We start from the raw sequence: 21,221 nt of genomic DNA on the forward strand, positions 1-21,221 counted from the left end.
ATTGACAGTTCTGTGCTCGTTGTTGTGATTGGCCCAATGCAGGTCTGGGGTCCAAGGGCATCCCTGACACCCAAAGAAGAGTGTCACTCACGCCCAGAGGGAGCAGCAGTGCTGGTAGGAGAGGAAAGAGCATTGCACAAGGACACGTGACTAGGACTAGAAACATTGGTTACATCCTGATTTTGACTGGTGGTGGAGGACTGGCGTCTCAGAGCCCCCTGAAAGGAAGTCCCACTCTTGAACGTGTTCACTACCTCGATCTGCAGGAAGGGGGAGAGAAATACACGGAGACCAATGCTTCATCACATGGACATGGTTTAGAAGACTTCACACATTAAACACTTCATCTTAAATTAGCACTGAGGTTTTGATGGCTTTAGAAAAGTCCTCCTCCTTGCCGCTGCAGCTTTGATAAACGCCCATTCACGAGCCCTGCCGCAGGACTGCATCATTACGCCTAGGAGAGCAGTTATCATATCACATATAATCAGCAGACAGTACAATTCACTGTAAACTGGATTTGCAATCCACTACTAAACTCCGGCATGCAGGTGCATTATACAACAGTTGGTCCTGGTCCTCTAATCCGATATGCCAAAACGGCGTTCCAGTAGTGCTTATATTTACAAGGAATAAATAATTTATAATAATAATTTATAAGGAAGTTCTCTGGTTCGCAGCTTGTCCGAAGTATTCCAGACAGTGTTGCCAGATTGGGTGGTTTTGAATTAAATTGTGTGGGTAAAGATGGGTTTGGGCGGGTGGACAAAATTGGGCCTAGTTTGGGATCAGTTCAGTGGTTTTCAAACATCCACTTTTTTCCACTATTTGGTTAATAAACAAAACTCCATAAAATCAGTCATCATGACTTTACAAAAAAGCCAATCAGCGATCAGCAGGCAGACGCGCTCATTCATGACTGACAGGTTTTAGCACACCAACTTACAGCTGTGTATTCAAGTGATCGCTAGTGTTGTAGTCAAGACCACCTAAACTGAGACCAAGACAAGATCAAGACCAAGGTAGGGCGAGACCGAGTCAAGACTAAGACCGGACCAGCACTCCTTAAATTCATCGAAAAGATCCATATCTACTGTCTGATAAATGACTTTAATGAATAAATATAATTAGAATAGTTAGACACTAAAGCGCTGTTTCCAATCAAATTGCTGACAATAAAATGAATGACATAGAAGTTGCATCTGAATTGGTACAACTAAACCTTCATAAATAATGCTCAGATTAATTTAACATTAAAACATTAAGTAAGGGATAATGTACACCCAGCCGGTTGTTATCGCAGAATAAACCCCGACAGAGTGATCAGGACTTGTAGGTCTTGCATCACTCTGAAGGGGTTTATTCTGCGATAAAAACCGGCTGGGTGGACATTATCCCGCTTATAACACGGCTATTAGTCTCAAATAAAGTTGTGGTCTTGACTGGTCTTGAGATAAAATCCTGAGTCCTCAAAGTCCGAGACCGAAACAAGACCAAGACCTTCAAAAAATGGTCTTAAGACCGGTCTCGAGTACTACAACCCTAGTGATCGCTATGCCAAAGTGGCATAAATATACAGACAGTTATCTACAGTAAAGAGTGGGAGAGTGACCCAAATCTCGAAACTTTGATTACACCTGTGGGAGATGATGACTCGAAGGCTCTTTATAAATATGCCTATATTAGAATGTCTTGATTGAAATCGAATATGGGGCTATATGACTCCTGTCCATCGTCATGTGAAGCTGAAGCCTCATGTGACATCTGCAACTTTTGAATCGTCTACTGAACTACTGCTGAAAGAGGTTTGAATACACGATTCATCAGTTTTGACTCTGCTGAGTGTGTTATGTTCTATAAATATATACTTCATAAAAGACGTAGCGTTAATGAAGTGTAGCCTCAGTTCTGGCAGGTCACGTTAGTCAAGCTCGCATGAGCTGACTGTCAGCTGAACATGTCTACCTATAGGTCAGGGTTATTCAAATCTTGCCCTGGAGTGCCAATGCTGCAGAGTTTAGCTCTAATCCTAATCAAACACACCTGAACATGCTAATAATCAATGTCTTCAGGATCATTAGGTGAGTCTGATCAGGGTTGAAGCTAAACTCTGCAGCGCATTGGTCCCCCAGGGAAAGATTTGAACAACCCTGACCTATAGGAATATGACGTCTATCAGAGCATACATATACACGCTCCTTCAGTATTATTATCAGCAGCTGTTGCGTTCCCCAGGGCTCATTTAAGCCTAGTTCACACTGCCCAATTTTTGCCCCGATTTTGAGTCGCCGACAGGTTTTGTGAAATCGCCGACAAATGCCCGAGATCACAGGCAAATCGGTGCTCGTGCACGTGAGTGACAATCGCGCAGTGTGAATAATCAAAGACGCGATCAGAGAGAATCACCGACGAGTCGCCGACGCCGGTGAGATATTTGGCGTGCTAAATATCTGGACCTGTCAGCGATTGAAACTCCTGCTGTGTGAACAGCGTTCTGACTGAAAATTACACCGACAGCCAATGAGAGAGTGAGATACAGGGCAGCAGGAGGTTCAGGGAGGAGTTATAGAGCAGAATATCAGTATTTTAATAGATATATTTACAATTCTATCAAACAGAAACAAAGGGCAAACATTTGCACATCCAGTCACAGCAGCGGCACATTACAAAATTATTTATTTACCTCAAACTGTTTTTGCAGAACAAAATCCTGGCTCCCTCTGTCTCTCCAACAATTTCTTCCGCCATAATCTTTTTTCTTTTTCTCCACAAATCAGCGCACATACAATTTGAAGCAAACTTTGTGCAGTTTATCATTTTTAATAACAATTCCAAGTCTCGCGTGAGAACTCCGGTCTGACGCACGTGTGATCTCGCGTTGTTTACTTGTCACATCGCACGTGTGTTTGGGAAACGTAGTTTGCGCACCGGAGAGAGAGAGAGTTGTCGGCGATTCTTCCTCTTGTTCAGTCATGCAGTGTGAACTCCTCTGTCATCAAACCATCGGTCAGTGTGAACACAGCAGTGACTGAATGATACCCCAGATAGTCATGCAGTGTGAAAAGAGCAGTGACCCGACGAGTTTGAAAATCGTGCAGTCTGAACTAGGCTTTACCCTCCTCCATCCCCAGCTCCTCCTCTCATTGGTCAGGATTTGGCATTAATGTTATCTTCAAATAGTTATGTTGAATCTGTTCTGTTTATCCTATAAGGGGGGTTATCGCTGCTCTCCCGGCTCTTATCCATGCTAAGGCTTCATGAATGCGGAGAACAGGACCATATCGCCAGCCCAAACTGTATACTAATAGTCAATCAATCATCTTTGACGATAGTGGTCCTGACAGGACTAATTCTCTTAATTGTGTTTGACCTGTTTTGATCTGTTTTCCTGGGAAACGTCCTTGTCGACCCAATCAGGCAACGCTGGTTCCAGATCAGAGTATGTGAGCAGAGTTGTGAGATTTGGAAAACCCGAAGTGGAGCTGAAGTGAAGTTACGAAATACACTCAGCAGGTTGGCCATTCCTAAAGTTTGGTGGATTTTTGTACTGAGCAGGTTTGAGTTTGTCTATAATACACACACTTATCAAAACACACTGGTCAAGCTCAGACTAATATAGGCTAATAATCCTGAACGTATTTTTAATATTCTAGTAAATGTCTCCACCCTGACATTTTCACTATGCAATATGCAAAAGGATGGATGTTTTGAGCTAATAAAACCCATTACTAGCTATGTAAGAACAACGTGCTAGCAGAAGATTAAACATTTGTGACTCAGGAGCACAAGTCCTGGTTTATTTGTGGCAATAGCCAAAAATACATTGTGTCGGTCAAAATTATACATTATTCTTTTATGTCAAAAATCATAAAGGTTTTAAGATCGTGTTCCATGAAGATATTTAGCAAATTTCCTACCGTAAATATATAAACAAAATATTAGTAATAGTGATTAGTGCGTTACTAACGACTTCATTTGGACAACTTTAAAGGATATTTTCTCAATATATTTTTGTGCACCCTCAGAATCCAGATTTCCACATAGTTGTATTTCGGCCAAATAATGGCCTCTCCTCAAATATATATATATATATATATAATGTAATAGCCCATAGAATATTTTGTTTTATGAATACCTGAGCATGCAATACTTCAAAAGAAAGAGCTGACCCTCTTCTTTCTTCTTTAAAAAAAATAAATAAATTAAAAAAAAAAATAATTTTATTCTAGCTTTATGCATTCCTTTTTTTAGGTAAATGTTTTTTCCTTTTCTTTATGCATTCACTTGAATATAGGTAAATTATTTTGCATATGCATCTGTTTACATCCGCTCGCTTGTTTTACTCTGTCTTACACGCGTGTGTTTTGATCAGGAGATGCTTATTCAGAAGATGCGTAATAGCGCATCTTCTCACTTATCAAACAATATCTTTAATAATATACTAATAATAAAATAAGCTAATAAAACAAAGAGGTACAAATAAAGTGCAACACATATGACCGTGGTAACTTTAACCATTGAAAGAATATTATGACAAAGATATCGCTTTCCTTATTCAAACGGATTTCCCTTCCTTTAATATATGATTGACCTGAAGAATCAAAGCTGTATCAAATAGTTGGATATTTATACGAGCAATATCACCCCCTTAGCCACGCAAAATTACTATATATCTATAATCAGAGAAGGGCTGCAGCATATCAATAAAATTAAACACAGATTTCAATCTTTCAATAATTCAAGCACTTAGGCTTTTCATAAATATGGCTGTTTTCAAAGGTTTTCCAGGGTTTCAAAAACTCACATTCAAGCACTTTAAGCACCTTGTACGATCCCTCTGATTAACATTTAATGTAAAATATACAAAATCCACCAAACTGTAGGAATGTCCCATGCAGGGGAAATCGCGGTCAATCCTCTCCACTCGCGTATCTGTGACATGATGCTTGGGATCCTTTTAATATAATAAACTGGACAAATTTGTCTCGGACGCGTGGTTTATTGAACTGTTGTATAAAAGCATCATGATGCTCTTCATGACAGCACACTTGTAAGTGTGATAGAGCTTAATGAAACGCTTTCAAACTTCATAGAAATGATGATGTGAGAAAATCAATATTGCCAGTGGCGTGGGAATGAGGAGTGGGAAGAGGGTTCAAAATAAACTACTTGGCTTTGCTCATGAATATTAATTAAATGAAAAAGCTGTTCTAACTGACGACAAATAGTAGATGTTAGGTAAGATATACACATTAACTGCTATAGGTGGAATTACATTAGTAATGCAATTATTATTACCAACTGATTCCACTTACAATTAACCAATTTCTCCATGTTTTACATTGTCACATGACCTCATTCCATTAAAGGTGCAGTGTGTAATTTTAGCGGCATCTAGTGGTGAGGTTGTGAATTGCCTCACCCCTCCCTTTCGAAGCACATAGAGAAGCTACAGTGGCCGACACAGGACAAAAATGTCGTTGTCTGAGAAAGCAGAGAGTGACTAGCACTCTGTAGAGAATTTTGTCTCTTTAGGGCCACCGTAGAAACATGACGGCACTTCACTGTAAGGGACCTGCGGTGTGTGTCGATAGAAACGGCTCATTTTAAGACTCATGGAGTCTTTATACTCCACTGAAAACATAGTTATGTGTATTATATTGCATTTCTGTCAATAGATCCTCATTAATTCTACACACTGCACCTTTAAAGGAACTTGTTTCAATTGTAATACATTTTAAAATTTCATTTATTTCTACAATTAAAGCTGAGTTTATCATCATTACTCCAGTCTTCAGTGTCACATGATCCTTCACTAATCATTCTCATATGAGGATCTGATGATCAAGAAACATTTGATTATTGTTAAATCACAGTTAGGCTGCGCTTTGTATTTTTGTGCAAACTGTGATTCTTTGATGAAGAACAGCATTTATTATAGAACTCATTTGTAATATTTATTACTTTTATAAATGTCCTTACTGTCTTTTTAAATGTGCTTTAAAAAAAAAGATGCTTACCCCAAACTTTAGAAGGACAGTGTTTCATCATTTCCACATAAAAAGCAGCTACAACGGTTTTCAACATTGTTAATAATAAGAAACAATACCAGAATGATCAGTGAAGGATCATGTGACACTGAAGACTGGAGTAATGGTGATAAATTCAGCTTTGATCACAGGAATAAATTACACGTACACAATAGAAACCATAGCCTAGTAATAATATTTCAGAATATTACTGTTTTTACTGTATTTTAAATCCAATAAATGCACTTTTAATGGTGTGTAACTACTGTCTTTGAAATCATAATTTCTGTTTTCGATCAGAACTGTACTGAAGTTTGTCGTCGGATTTCCATTGCTAGACTTTTGTGACTGTTTGTTGGGAATATGAAGGTGTTATTCATGAAAGGTGTCCCGACAGAACATGATTAATGCAACAGTACAGAAGTCTTGCGATCCGCGCTGATGTTTGTGCCAGTAATGGCGCTTGGCAGAGCTGAGCTGCGGTTCAACCTCCGCACTGTTCTAAATCAGGCTGTAAAACACACTGCCAGCCGTGCAGATGGTTGAATCTCAAGTACATGATTATATGACACAATTGATGTACAAGCATAAGTATGGCTACTTCCTACAGATGCCATTTCAGTGCAGAATTCATGCTGATTATTTCAGGCAGTCGTAACTGTCCAAAGCGGTTCTAACCTGAGTCTGTATTCGGTTGAGGCCTCTGAACCAGAGGATCTGCCCTCGTCTTAACTCTCTCTCCGCGTGATCGATCTCCTCCTGGTCCTCGTTCATCTCCTCCTCGGCCGTCATCTCATCCTTTTGCGTCAGCCGCCCAGCCCCTTTGAGGAACCTCAGCTTGCTGTTTGGGATTGTTGATATAACCTAAACCAAAGTGAAGGTGTGCATGACAGATTTGAGAACATCATAGGATGAAAAAAGAGACATTTCAGAGCTCCATCTTCAAAGCTTAAAGTTTGTGGGAACACCTGGGTGATCGTACAGATGCTGTTAATAACTTTGATGGCAAAAAGGACACTAGAGCAGGTTTTCCTGTATGAATGTTGATTAATCCTCATATTCTGCAGTGTTGCGGCGCCTCTCTTCCCAGTCTGTCAGTAACTCTGTTTAGTTCCTGTCTCTTTGAAGCCCCTCCTTCTGTGCTCTGATTGGTCGGCTGGAGTGGTGTGTTGTGATTGGTGTTTGGGAAATGTCCCACCCCTTACCATAACCACCAGTTTCAACACACAACTAACTAACTCAACCAGGCCCTGCCCCTTTATTCTGCGTATTAATTATTATAATGAGGAATATTGTGACGTGTTGGTTCCTGAAGAAACTCAAGACTATGGAGGCGTTTCAGGAGTTCAGAAACACTGATAGAGAGAAGAGCTGGAGCTTTGCAGAGCTTTTTAATTTTTTAAATGTAAACGCATAATAGATCCTCTTTTAAAACGCAACATAGGAGGATATAAACAATCTTATTAATACAAATGAACCTTTTGTCCCTGCTCTGTAATGTATGATGTCAATCAATAATGACCTTTTTCACATATTGCGGGTATTTCAAAAGTTAGCTAAACTTCTCCAATGGTGAATGGAAACTACAATAATTATCATTTTTGCATTCCCATTTGCTCGAATAGTAAAATAACATTTTTAGCAATTCGCAAACTCGTTTAACTTAGAAAAGAAGAAAAAATATAGAGCAAGACTGATCAAATTGCAATGCCTTTCTGTTGTGAACTGGTTCAGAATTTGTGAACCTTCACGGCAAATTACATTTACTTTAAAACCCAACAGATATTAAAGGGATATTTTACCTAAACATGTCAATTCTGTCATAATATCCTCCTGGGACCCAGAAAAAAAAAGTTTTTTGAATTTTGCATTTTTTCATGTCATTAGATTGTTTAGAGCATAAGAAACAAATGGACAGATTCTTTTTTTGGACAATTATATTATATTCATATTTTATGATATGTCCTCTGTAGTTGACACCAGGACTCAGTTGTTAATTTTTTTTAATGAAATGATATTGCATGTATAGGCAAAAACAATGGGATTTATTTTTAATTCACGAATACATTTTTAAGTTTCAGGATTTTTTTAAAACAAACTTTTTTTAAAGATGATTCTGAGCTATGTTATAAAAGATATAACTGAATGCTTTGATATACCATTTTACTTTATGCAATATGTGGGTAAAATGGCCATACTTGGATTTTCCCATTCAATACAATGTACCGGTATATTGCATCTAATTTGCATATTATTGTGTTCTTGGTGCAACATGTAATGAAAAAAAGAAGTGTAATAAGGGGAGTAATAATTGGCAACATTTTCATAATAATATGTAATATTTCATAGGAATATTGTTATGTAATTTATTTCCCTATTTACTGTTTGTGTCTCCAAAATGCCTGATAAACATGATTTAAGTCCCGGTGTCCTCTACTGTGGACATTTATGAAATCAATGCCCTGTTTTGTAACAAAAAGTCATATTTAGATTAGAAACCCCATAGCATTTTCCTGAGATGTTGATTTATAACAAAGAATTAGAAAATTAATCATATTTAAATTATAATTACAAAATATGATCATATTTCCATAAGAGTGCTAAACATTATTGTCAGCCATTTTTAAAGACCAAGAAGATGTTGTTGTCCTGGTGAAACCTCCAAACATTTGGTATCTGTGCAAAGCCCTGAATGTGCTCTATAAAGGACATCCTGACTCAAAACTGTGACGTGTGTGATGTCACAGAAACTCACTAAAATATAATGTCCACTACAGTGGACAAAAGTCTATTACTGGGTCCCAGATAATCACTCATGTCCTTCAAAACTTTCATGACCTTCTTTCCTCAATGAAACAAATGAGATATTTTTTTATCTATACAATGAAAAGGGTCTAAAATCAACGGCACACCATTGACCCTCACTGTATGAACAAAAGAAACTCTTCCTCAGTCCTACAGGTTTGGAACGACACGAGAGTAAGTAAATGATGGGTGAAGTATCCCAGAGGACCTTGTATGAAATGAGAAAGGTGATAAATGAATGAACACAGCACAGCAGATGTATGGTTGTTGAATTAGTAGTTTTAAAAGATGGATTTCAGATGGATATTACCTGTCCCCAGACCAGCTCTCCCAGCCCCAGGAACACACACCACATCCACTTCTCCAGGTCCAGAGGAGAACAACTGAACGGCTTCCCTCCAAACTGGACGATCACAATCTAAAACCAGACGTCAACATGGAACCGTGAGGAACTGATAATGAAGTATATTCATAACTGTACTTCTCTCAAATCATGCAGACCCTTTTAATGAAGACTAAATGATAACTGGGTCAGATGACCAAATAGACTTTGACATACTGTAACTTAATCTACTAAGAAATACATACCAGTGATTGTGCAGATATTTCATCTGCCATTAGTTTTGCAACATTTACAGTTCATACACCAGGTATCCTTACAATGTAATACAATTATTTATATAGTATATACTGTATAGTTTGATATTGAAGTTACTACAGTTTCAAGAAAAAGTCATGACCAACTTGTTAAACAAAGTAAGAGAAAGTAACAAGTTGGTCATTCCGTCAATACCAAACTGTTGTTTTTTATCTGGTCTTTAATAATGTTCTCAAAATGTTAGCACAAAAAATGTAATTTATACATCGTTCATAGAGTGTTTTTTAAGAAACATTTTAGTTAGACATTTACGTGTTTGCAAAAGTAACATTCCCCATAATATTTGAAGAATGATCAAATTATTATTTTTTTCGTAACATTCACATAAACAAGAAAAGTTTTAAGAACATTTAAAGACTGGATGTTTTGAAAGTCCAGTGAACAAAATTATTGTAACTTAATGGGAACGTTAACAAATGTTCTTAGAACATAAAATGTATTAGTTGAACACTGGTACAATCAATGGCAATTTGTCTGACCAACCAGTAAAAAAAAAAAAAAACATTTAAAAGGTTTTGGTACCTGGATGGCAAAAGTGCCGAGGACAATGGAGCAGAAGATGGGATTTCTGAAAATGCCTTCGAACACGTTTCTCTCTCCGTGGATCTTGCGGGCGTTGATCTCGTTGAAGAGCTGCATCATGACGAAGGTGTTGAAGATGATGGTGTAGTGCTCAGATGGGGGAGAATGCAGCGGCGCGTTCCTGCCACTGTCGATGTCAAAGATCTGCTCACCTGGACACAACATCAGAAACTAGTGCACATCCTATATGAATGTACACTATATTCCAACAGTCTTGGGCCGTCCCTCCAAATCCGTGAGTTCAGGTGTTCAATCTCTTCATGGCCACAGGTGTATAAATCAAGCTCTCGGCCTGCAGACGCTTCTACACACATTAGTGAAAGAATGGGTCGCTCTCAGGAGCTCAGTGAACTCAAGCGTGGGGCCGTGATAGGTTGCCACCTGTGCAATAAGTCCATTCCTGACATTTCCTCACTACTAAATATTCCACGCTCAACTGTTAGTGGGATTATAACAAAGTGGAAGCCATTGGGAACAACAGCAACTCAGCCACGAAGTGATAGGCCACGTAAAATCACAGAGCGGGGTCAGCACATGCTGAGGGTCACAGTGTTCAGAAGTGGCCAACTTTCTGCAGAGTCAACAGCTCCAGACCTCCAAACTTCTGTGGCCTTCAGATGAGCTCAAGAACAGCGTAGAGAGCTTCATGGAATGGGTTTCCATGGCCGAGCAGCTCATCCAAGCCTGACATCACCAAGAGCAATGCAAAGCGTGGGATGCAGTGGAGTAAAGCAGCCGCCACTGGACTCTAGAGCAGTGAGACGTGTTCTCTGAGCGACCAATCACGCTTCAGTCTGACAATCACATGGACGGGTCTGGGTTTGGCGGTTGCCAGGAGAACGGGACTTGCCTGACTGCATTGTGCCAAGAGTAAAGTTTGGTGGAGGGGGATTATGTTGTGGGGTTGTTTTTCAGGGGTTGGGCTTGGACCCTTAGTTCCAGTGAAAGGAACTCTTATTGCTTTAGCATACCAATTGGACAATTTGGTCAAAAATAGCAACACATTTTGGACAATTTCATGTTCCCAACTTTGTGGGAACAGTTTGGGGACGGCCCCTTCCTGTTCCAACATGACTGCGCTCCAGTGCACAAAGCAAGGTCCAAAAAAGTTAATGATTCAATGACTCATTCATAAAGACTTCACTTGTTTCATTACTGGATGAATCAGTGTTTTTGAATTAATCTCTTGAATAAACGATTCAATGACTCAAACATTTCTAACGGTCTCTTGTCTCCACCTACTGGTGTAATGATATAATTAATACAATCTTTATTTTAAGCATCAAGTTTCTTTCTAAAGGTGATTTGCTCTATTCTGATCACTAATGTAGACATCAGTGTTTATATCTGAACTATAAACTATTATCCAGCACTTCTGTAATAATCTGAATGATTGTAAGACAGAAATAATGACCCTGTGTGTGTAGAATAAAGACTGTTTGTGAAGCGGTTTTATATCTGTACATGACAACGGCTCTCTCTGGATCAGAACACAGATCTGAATGCTCGCTGTGATCGGACTCGTCAAAGCTTTAATAGACATCGAGCCGAATCGCTGTCATTTAGGACTAATATTGCGTGGGTGTTTGAATCAAAATCACAATCTTTTAACGATTAATCAGGCATCTCTACTTAACATGCTCTGCAGATCTATAAGGTAACTTACCCGCAAACAGCAGCGTGAAGATGATGACAAGCTGGTACACACCATGGCCCAGGATGTTCTTTGTCATGGTACTGGAGATCAGGGGTTTGTTTCGGCCGTAGGGTTTCCTCATCAACAGAGACTCAGTGGGCGGTTCGGTTGCCAAAGCCAGAGAGGCAAACGTGTCCATGATCAGGTTTACCCACAACATCTGTACTGCTTTCAGAGGAGAATCCTGGAAGAACATACAATCTGCTTAAAACACAATTCAGGAGTTCCAAACCCTTCATGGCCACAGGTGTACAAAATCAAAAACTAGACATGCAGACGCTACTACAAACATTTGTGAAAGAATGGGTCGCTCTCAGGAGCTCAGTGAACTCAAGCGTGGAGTTGTTTTTCAGGGGTTGGGCTTGGCCCATACCAAGACATTTTGGACAATTTCATGCTCCCAACTTTGTGGGAACAGTTTGGGGACGGTCCCTTCCTGTCCCAGCATGACTGCGCTCCAATACACAAAGCGTCGGTCCATAAAGACATGGATGAGGAGTTTGGTGTGGAGGAACTTGACTGGCCTGCACAGAGTCCTGAGCTCAACCCGATAGAACAGCTTTGGGATGAATTAGAGCGGAGACTGAGAGCCAGGCCTTCTCGTCCAACATCAGTGCCTGACCTCACAAATGAGCTTCTAGAAGAATGGGCAAAAATCCCCATAAACACACTCCTAAACCTTGAGGAAAGCCTTCCCAGAAGAGCTGGAGCTGTTAGAGAGGGTGGGCTGACTCCAGATTAAACCCCACGGATTAACAATGGGATGGCATTAAAGCTCATGAGCATGTAAAGGCAGGCGTCACAAAACATTCAGCATTATAGTGTAGCATTGGACATGCTGAACTGTTTTTTTTTCCAGACCAGTTGATTATTGTTACTAGCACGAGATATATTATCAATGTCCATCATAATATTGGTAAAAAGACTGAGAAAAACTGAGATCTTCCATTGATTATCTCAGTGCACGATTGAGTGTCCTTGTTCATCTAAAGCTCTCTGGACATTCATCTCTCATCAGGGTAACTTCACACAGTCTAGCCTCTTTCTCTTAGAAGTGCTGCATCATTTTTTAGGTTAGTGATCCTCTAGGAAATTAAACAAAGCTATTTTAGATCATAGGGATGAAGTCTTTGGCCTTGGCCTAGTAATCCAATATGGTTTCTTTGCCAGTGCCCTATGTCTCTGCATAGTCTAATTTGAGATTTCATAGTAGGTCAGATCTATCGTCTTGTCAAAGGCATCTCATGTGTGGAAGCAGTGGTTTTAAAGTATGGAGAAAATGGTTCGTGTGTTGGATAATTGCCAGGACGTTACTCTGAGGTTGCATGTAAGACGCTTTGATGGATTATTGATGTCTGTAACACAAATATTGCAGGATAAGTTATACTACCGTTCAAAAGTTTTTAAGGTTTTTGAAACAAGTCTCACCAAGGCAGGATTTATGGTAGTTGATCAAAAACACAGCAAAACAGTGAAATACAATTTTAAATAACTGTTCTCTATGTGAATATACAGTAAAGTGTGATTTATTCCTGTGATCAAAGCTGAAATTATCATCATACTTCCAGTCTTCAGTGTCACATGATCCTTCACTAATCATTCTCAGGCCATGTCCACACTAATACGTTTTAATTTGAAAACGTATATTTTTCTCTCCGTTTTGGCCTTCCGTCCACACTGAGACAGCATTTTAAGTCAATGAAAACGTATCGTTTTGGAAACGCTCTCCAGAGCGGATAAATTTGAAAACGCCGTCTTCGCGTAGTAATGTGGACTGTGAAAACGGAGGCTTTTTAATACGATGACGCATTTTTAGCCATGTGATGCAGTCATATGACCAATTCAGCCAAGATGGTGAACGACATTGTACAGCAGTTGTTTTGTATGCTTTCTGTTTTGTCAGCCTTGTTAAATATTAATGTCAGTTTGTACATACTGTTAAAAAACTCAGTGCCTTTTCCCGACATTGTCGCAACGAGTAGCGGAAATGACGCAAGTCGAAGCGTCTTGGATTTGCTCATGCACAGTACGGGGACGTAAGCGTTTTCAGACGTTTCAGTGCAGATGAACACTTTTTGGAAAACGATTGAAAATGATAGTATGTATGCGGAGCGTTTTTAGACGAAAACTCAAATTTATCCGGATTAGTGTAGACGTAGCCTCATATGAGGATCTGATGATCAACACACATTTATGATTATTATCAGTGCTGAACACAGTTGTTTGTGGAAACTGTCATGCATTTTAGGAATCTTTGATGAATAGAAAGAAAAAGAACAGCATTTATTAGACATGAAAATAGTTCAATTTAATGCATGTTTCTATAAATAAAAAAATAATCATACTGAACCCAAACTTTTGAAGGGTAATGTGCTGAAGTTTATTACCTGGTCCTGGGGAGTTTAGCTCCAACCCTAATCAAAGCCAGCTGAAGCTAATCAAGCCCTTTAGGATCAATTCTTGAAAATACACAGGCAGGTGTGCTGAAGAAGGTTGGAAATAAACGTTTCAGGACAGTGACCCTGCGTCCCAATTCACACACTATACATACTAAATAGTATTTGAAAATAGAATTAGTACGTCCCAAATCGTAGTATGTTGAAAAGAGTATGCCAAAGATACCCAGATGGTTTACTATTTCCGGTCAGAATCCAAAGTGCGGATCGACACACACTCTAACGGCTGATATTACCCACAAACCTACAACAAACTGAAGAACTACAAACGCAGATAAAAAGCGTTAAAAAACTACAAACATGGCGGATGTGCGAGTCCGACGGTTAAGTAGAGAAGTTTAGATAAAGGTGTGAGTGACCAACTATCAATATTTAACCTGACAAAAATATATTTATTCAGTGTTGTCCACATTATATTTCACCTGCAGCAGCATTGAGAACTTTTGTAATGACACGTTTGGCCGTTAACTTTTAAAGCATCATTATATTTAAACTGCAAACACATGAGGACTCTCTGCATTAAAGACACACACACGGCAGATCAACGAGCGGCTACATTTCTCTCCATACGGCAGGAGATTAAACTGAACTGTGACGGTGATTGACAGGGCAGTTTAAACGCTGATGGGATGCCCGTAACTAAGCGACAGAGTCCGTTAAAGATGACGAAGTAGTCCTGTAGCTTGCATACTCTTCTGCTAAACACTCAAAAGTATGTACTTTTTCTTCACAAAAGGAGTACATACTTTTAGGACGTCGTATAAGTAGGCGAATTGTGACGCAGCATGGGTCCCAAGGAGTAGGGTTGAAGATCTCTGACCTATCCCATAAGCATATGTGTGTGTCCAGAGGCACAAACCTGTGTGATACAGGCCCCGGTGAAGGCAACGATCACAGCCACCACATTAACGGTCAGCTGGAACTGCAGGAACTTAGAGATGCTGTCGTAGACGTTGCGTCCCCACATCACGGCCTTCACGATGCTGGAGAAGTTATCGTCTGTCAGGATGATGTCCGATGCCTCTTTGGCCACATCTGTCCCTGCGATTCCCTGCCAAGACAGAAGCCCTGTCATTTCACATCATTCTTGTGCTTTAAAGTGCCGAAAATAATTTATTCATTCATTAAAGTTACCATGAACATGCTTGCCTAACCATAAACAATATGTATTTCTAACTTTGCATTTCATGAAGCCTGTCCAGTGGCCGGTTGCATAAACCGCTTAAACTAGTCTTAAAATGTAGTCATCATTATTTAATTTCCAGAGCTGGACAGTAACTCAGCTCATTTACTCGAGTCCTGTACTTAAGTTCACTGTTTGAGTATCTGTACTTTACTTGAGTATTATTTTGTCTGTAAACTTATGACTTTAACTTCACTCCATCTGTTCTTTTTACTCCACTACATTTCTATCAAGGTCCTCGAAGTTGAAAGTCGTTTCTGTCGCAGCTTTGAAAGTCAGTGATGATTTTTTTCTTCTTTAAAAGGTGTTTGGGTTTTTGCAGAAAGCCTTTCAGGAATCACTCTTGTAGAGTCTCGTGAAGTTCAATGATTTCACAGCATTTATTAAACACTGATTTATAGTTTAGAGCAAAATGGAGGAAGACGGATGTCCAAATGCTCATTTTGTGCCCATTATGTGAGTACTGCTTTTAATATAAAATCTATTTTTAAGCCATTTGAAGCAATGTGCAATCTTGTTATATTTTACATAGTGGTGTGCCATGTGATTTTAAAAACATAAAAAAAAAGACTAAGGTTGTGAACCTCTACTTTAGACACAGCGTGAATATAGTAGCTAGGTTTATGCACCTGGCCCCGGGTCAAATCTTTAGCCCAACATCAGAAGAAAACAAAAAGATATGTTTTGGAAATAACCTGTTCAGCATTAAAGTATTATCCAATATTTTGAGACATTTTCCTTATATAGAACCTTTTTGGTTCATTAAAATTGTATAAATCAATAAATCTAAAAGTGTATGAAAAGATACTGAAGTCAGATCAAACCCAGAGCGTGATGATGATTGGTCAAATCTGACTGATGTCTAGGTAAAGAGACGAGATGTTTCTCCACACAATGTGTTAGTGTTTTAAGTCTAGCCGGAGGGACTGTTCTCTCTTAAGACACGGCTGACAGTAAAATCATGGTAAATACCACAGAGAGGAAGCCGTCTGCGGGCAGATGGTGTCAGTTTGATGAGCAGGATCACAAGAATATGCTCTCCTCTAAACTTATGGAAATAGAAATGTCGGGGTGGTGCTGACACAGGCTGTTTTTAAACCTGATGCAAGTCAATTGACATATGTCAAAAAACAACCGGCTCACACTAGGGGGCGCTCTGGACCTGTTTTTTCTAAGCCGCTGAGGTGGCGTGATTGTGCAGTGTGAAAATGAGGACAGCCTGTGTTTGAGCAGCTTGGGAAGAACACGTCTCGTGTGGTTTGATCGGCTCTCACCATGGCAAAACCGACATCTGCCTTCTTTAGGGCCGGTCCGTCATTGGTTCCGTCGCCGGTTACAGCAACCACCTGCCGCTGCTCCACCAGAGTGCTGTCGATAATACCTGCCAGACAATTCAATCAGGGATTACTTCAGCCAGTCTTTCTGCACGTACTCAACAACAACAAAAAAACGATTGCATGATGCTGTTCACTTTATTTAAGCAATTCATCTCGATTTAACACCATTATAACAGGCTTCTGGCTCAAATGTAATTACTTCATGTTATATTGAGTTAAAACCGTTACTCTCTGACATAACTTGATGTTCTTATTGTCAAATAACATGTTTCAATCAAGTTATTTAATTCACTTCCCATCATGCTTTGCAGAGGGGCTGAATTCAGAGAGTAAATGTTTAAATAAAGTGCTATTTATGCAGTTTTAACAAAGATGGAGAGACTTTTTAATGTTTAATGGTCTGTTGGTATTATAAAGTGTGTGTTATGTTAGCGTTTTTAGAGTTTATCATTATGGTGAAGTGTAGAGCGTGTGCTCTGAGGATCTGCTAATCACAATTAAAGATGTTTTAATAATTTAAAACTACTGTGGGCATGTCACGGATGTTACAAAACCATCTTTTAGCTAGCCAATAAGACTTCGTAAAAGATTTTCTTGTAAGATAACATCTAATTTTGTAATTAAACTGGATTACTTGTTATGGTTTTTGTTTGATATTCATTTTAGAATAATTTAACTTAATTGTTTTGGACAAAATTAAGAATGTTAACCTGATTACTGATGAACTAAATGGCATTGAATTAACCTTACAGTTTACTGAAATAAATAATGTTAATTAAATCACATCCCAGTTACGTGGAACATGTTGACATAAAAAAGTTAAGTAAATTCGACATATCATTTTATTGTGTGCTGAAACATTTAATCAGACAAAGCATTGCTTAAATGTCTATTGCATTGAGCAATATCAAGCTAAATTATTAAAATGAACACATGCCAAGGTGAATGTGATGGAATGGACCCAAAATGGCTGTTACTTATACTGAAAAAAACTAAACTAAAAAACAACCTAAACTGCTTTTATTAAAGATAAAAATGCTACTTAACCTTACTGAACCAACTTTTATACATCAATTTATACCAACAAATATATTTTTTTATTGGGCAAAATCCAGGAATAGCACTTTAAGGGTAATAATGGCAGGTTTTACAATGTATTGTTAACATTAAAGTGTCAAACATAATATGACTTCTTTTAAAACTTAAATTAAATAATTTTATCTTCATCATGTTATATATAAAGGCAGTTAACTATATTTTGAGGTAAATAAAATATATAAAAATGTCACTGTATACCGATCAGGCATAACATTATGACCACTGACAGGTACTGTGAATAACACTGATGATCTCTTCATCACGGCTCCTGTTAGTGGGTGGGATATATTAGGCAGCAAGTGAACATTTTGTCCTCAAAGTTGATGTGTTAGAAGCAGGAGAAATGGGCAAGCGTAAGGATTTGAGCGAGTTTGACAAGAGCCAGATTGTGATGGCTAGACGACTGGGTCAGAGCATCTCCAAAACTGCAGCTCTTGTGGGTTGTTCCCGGTCTGCAGTGGTCAGTATCTATCAAAAGTGCTCCAAGGAAGGAACAGTGGAGAACCGGCCACAGGGTCATGGGCGGCCAAGGCTCATCGATGCACGTGGGGAGCGAAGGCTGGCCCGTGGGGTCCGATCAAACAGACGAGCTACTGGAGCTCAAACTGCTCCAGAAGTTAATGCTGGTTCTGATAGAGAACTGGACCACGGAGCAATGAAAGAAGGTGGCCTGGTCTGAGGAATCACGTGTTCTTTTACATCACGTGGATGGCCGGGTGTGTGTGTGTGTGTGTGTGGCTTACTTGGGGAACACATGGCCCCAGGATGCACTATGGGAAGAAGGCAAGCCGGCGGAGGCAGTGTGATGCTTTGGCCAATGTTCTGCTGGGAAACCTTGGGTCCTCCATCCATGTGGATGTTACTTTGACACGCTCCACCTACCTAAGCATTGCTGAGACCATGTTCAGCCTTTCATGGAAACGGTATTCTGGTGGCTGTGGCTCTTCCAGCAGGATAATGCTCCTGACACAAAGCACAAATGCTTCAGGAATGGTTTGAGGAACACAACAACCAGTTTGAGGCGTCGACTCGGCCTCCTGATTCCCCAGATCTCAATCCAATCGAGCATCTGTGGGATGAGCTGAACAAACAAGGCCGATCCATGGAGGCCTCACCTCGCAACTTACAGGACTTAAAGGATCTGCTGCTAACACTTTAGATGCCAGATACCACAGCACACCTTCAGGGGTCAAGTGGAGTCCATGCCTCGATGGGTCAGCAAAAGGGGGTCCAACACAATATTAGGACAGTGGTCATAAAGTTGTGCCTGATTGGTGTATATATATATCCAAGCATGCAAATTACTTGCTTTTAGTGCGCTTCATCACTTGCGTATACAATTATTTATTAAACAAATTCAACATCAGATGTTGTCAACACAAATGCTACTTATTTACTGGAATAAAATGACATTAACACTCATAATGAACAGCCATATGTTGCCCGCATTAAAGCTATGTGATGTGAAAACATCAGGGACAATCAAGCGATTAGGCCTAGAAATTAAATACACCAGCGATGTAATTACAGCTCAACATTTACTTACAGTATGTTAATTATCCGGTAACTTCAGCCGTGACGTTCAGTCTTATGTAACCATCACATCTCACAGATCTGATTCCAGACCGCTTTACTAACACGCTTTGGCTGTAAAGGCCAATGTTCATGAATTCAAGCAGATTATTAATCTAAAAATGTCTTGTTCGCCATTTTGTAATGAAATAAGCTTTATTACAAAGTGGTTGTATATTTTTTGAGAGCAACATAGAAGACAGGCACAAAAACAGGCCCTGAATGGGACGATAAGTCTTGTTTTTTCGTGTTTTATAAAATAAAAAAATATTTTTTATTTTTTATTATCTTTACAACTGTTTTAACTATGCTTGTTTTAATTTTTTTATTCCTCCATATGGTATTCTTTTTTCTCATGCATTTGTTACCACTGTTTTAATTAATTTCTATGTAAAGCACTTTGAATTGCCATTGGGTATGAAATGTGCTATACAGATAAACTTGCCTTGCCTTGTTTTTGCTGCTCAATGACTCACCTTTGACCAGTGTGTGTTTGTCCGTCGGTGAGGATCTGGCAAGCACTCGTAGTTTCGGCCAGACTTTATCAATGCGCTCCTGCTCAACCTGCGAGAGATGCAAACCAAGATCCATCATGAGAACGTTTCTATATACCCATCTAATGGGATCAGTAAAACAGTCATTTACATTTACATTTAATCATTTAGCAGACGCTTTTATCCAAAGCGACTTACAAAAAAAGGGGTAATAGAAAAAGGAGTAATAGAAGCAACGAAACAAACAAGGCCAACAACCTGTAAGAGCTGTAAGAAATCTCAATTAATCAGCACAATACACAACAATTTTTTTTTTTTTTTTTTTTTTTTAAGACATCTACAACAAAAACTCACGTACGCAAAGTGCCGAACACTGGATTTGGATAGCTATGATAACAACCCATTAGGACTAAGGCTGTTGCCCCAGCTGTTGTCGTTAATGCAGATTCAGTGGCCCAATGGGTTGGTTTTGTATTCTAGCTAAACGCGCAGCAATAGCCATCGACAGCAAAAACTCACGTACGCAATATACAGAACACTGGATTCTGATAGTTATGATAACTATGTAACATACCCGCCTGAAGGCACAAATCCGGATGAGAGACGTAGATATGATCCAGGAGTGTGCGCTTTTGGTCGTTGCTGTGGTGATCAGTAAGTGCTATTCTGTATTGGTCAAGTGCAAATGGAAAAGATGTCTCTTAAGATGTTTTTTATAAATGGCTACAGACTCGGCAGCACGAATTGAGATCGGCAGGTCATTCCACCAGGTGGGAACGGTCCAGGAAAATGTCCGTGAGAGCGATTTCATGCCTCTTTGGGATGAACCACGAGGCGCCGCTCACTCGTAGAACGCAAGCTTCTGGAGGGTGTGTAAGTCTGAGCAAGTGAATTTAGGTATATTGGTGCAGAGCCTGTGGCTGTTTTGTAGGCGAGAACTAGAGCCTTGAATTTGATGCGAGCAGCCATTGGCAACCAGTGCAGTCTGATGAAGAGAGGCGTAACATGCGTTCTCTTCGGCTCATTAAAGACCACTCTCGCCGCTGCATTCTGGATCAGCTGCAAGGGTTTGATAGTGCATGCTGGAAGCCCAGCCAGTTCTGTAGTATTTTTTTTCCTCTTATGGATGTCAATGGCTCCAGTTAACTGTTCGGTTACTGACATTCTTCAAAATATCTTCCCTTGTGTTCAGTTGATGAAATAAAACCATGCAGGTTTGAAACAACTTGAGGGCGAGTAAAGGATGACAGAATTTACATTTTAAAGGACAACTCCGGTGAGAAATGACCCTAGGGGTAATTAACAGATGGT

The 21,221-nt window shown here is 39.5% G+C and overlaps 1 protein-coding gene across 12 annotated transcripts in view; it reads right to left on the reverse strand.

Annotated features, from left to right (window-relative positions):
• The window catches only part of atp2b2 (ATPase plasma membrane Ca2+ transporting 2), a 298,344-nt gene that overhangs the window by 10,116 nt on the left and 267,007 nt on the right, over positions 1-21,221 (reverse strand). For 5 of the 12 annotated variants that reach the window (XM_067430946.1, XM_067430950.1, XM_067430947.1 and 2 more), the window contains 7 exons: positions 19,893-19,980; positions 16,684-16,790; positions 15,086-15,277; positions 11,741-11,954; positions 10,015-10,226; positions 9,145-9,252; positions 6,708-6,893 (listed from right to left, as the gene is read on the reverse strand). In XM_067430946.1, coding sequence (XP_067287047.1) covers positions 6,708-6,893; positions 9,145-9,252; positions 10,015-10,226; positions 11,741-11,954; positions 15,086-15,277; positions 16,684-16,790; positions 19,893-19,980 — 1,107 coding nt within the window. Of the gene's footprint in view, positions 1-91; positions 261-6,707; positions 6,894-9,144; positions 9,253-10,014; positions 10,227-11,740; positions 11,955-15,085; positions 15,278-16,683; positions 16,791-19,892; positions 19,981-21,221 lie in introns of all 12 variants that reach the window. The other 7 variants (XM_067430954.1, XM_067430951.1, XM_067430948.1 and 4 more) reach the window with 2 other exon arrangements.

This window comes from Pseudorasbora parva, chromosome 22 (assembly GCF_024679245.1).
Source record: "Pseudorasbora parva isolate DD20220531a chromosome 22, ASM2467924v1, whole genome shotgun sequence".
NCBI lineage: Eukaryota > Metazoa > Chordata > Actinopteri > Cypriniformes > Gobionidae > Pseudorasbora > Pseudorasbora parva.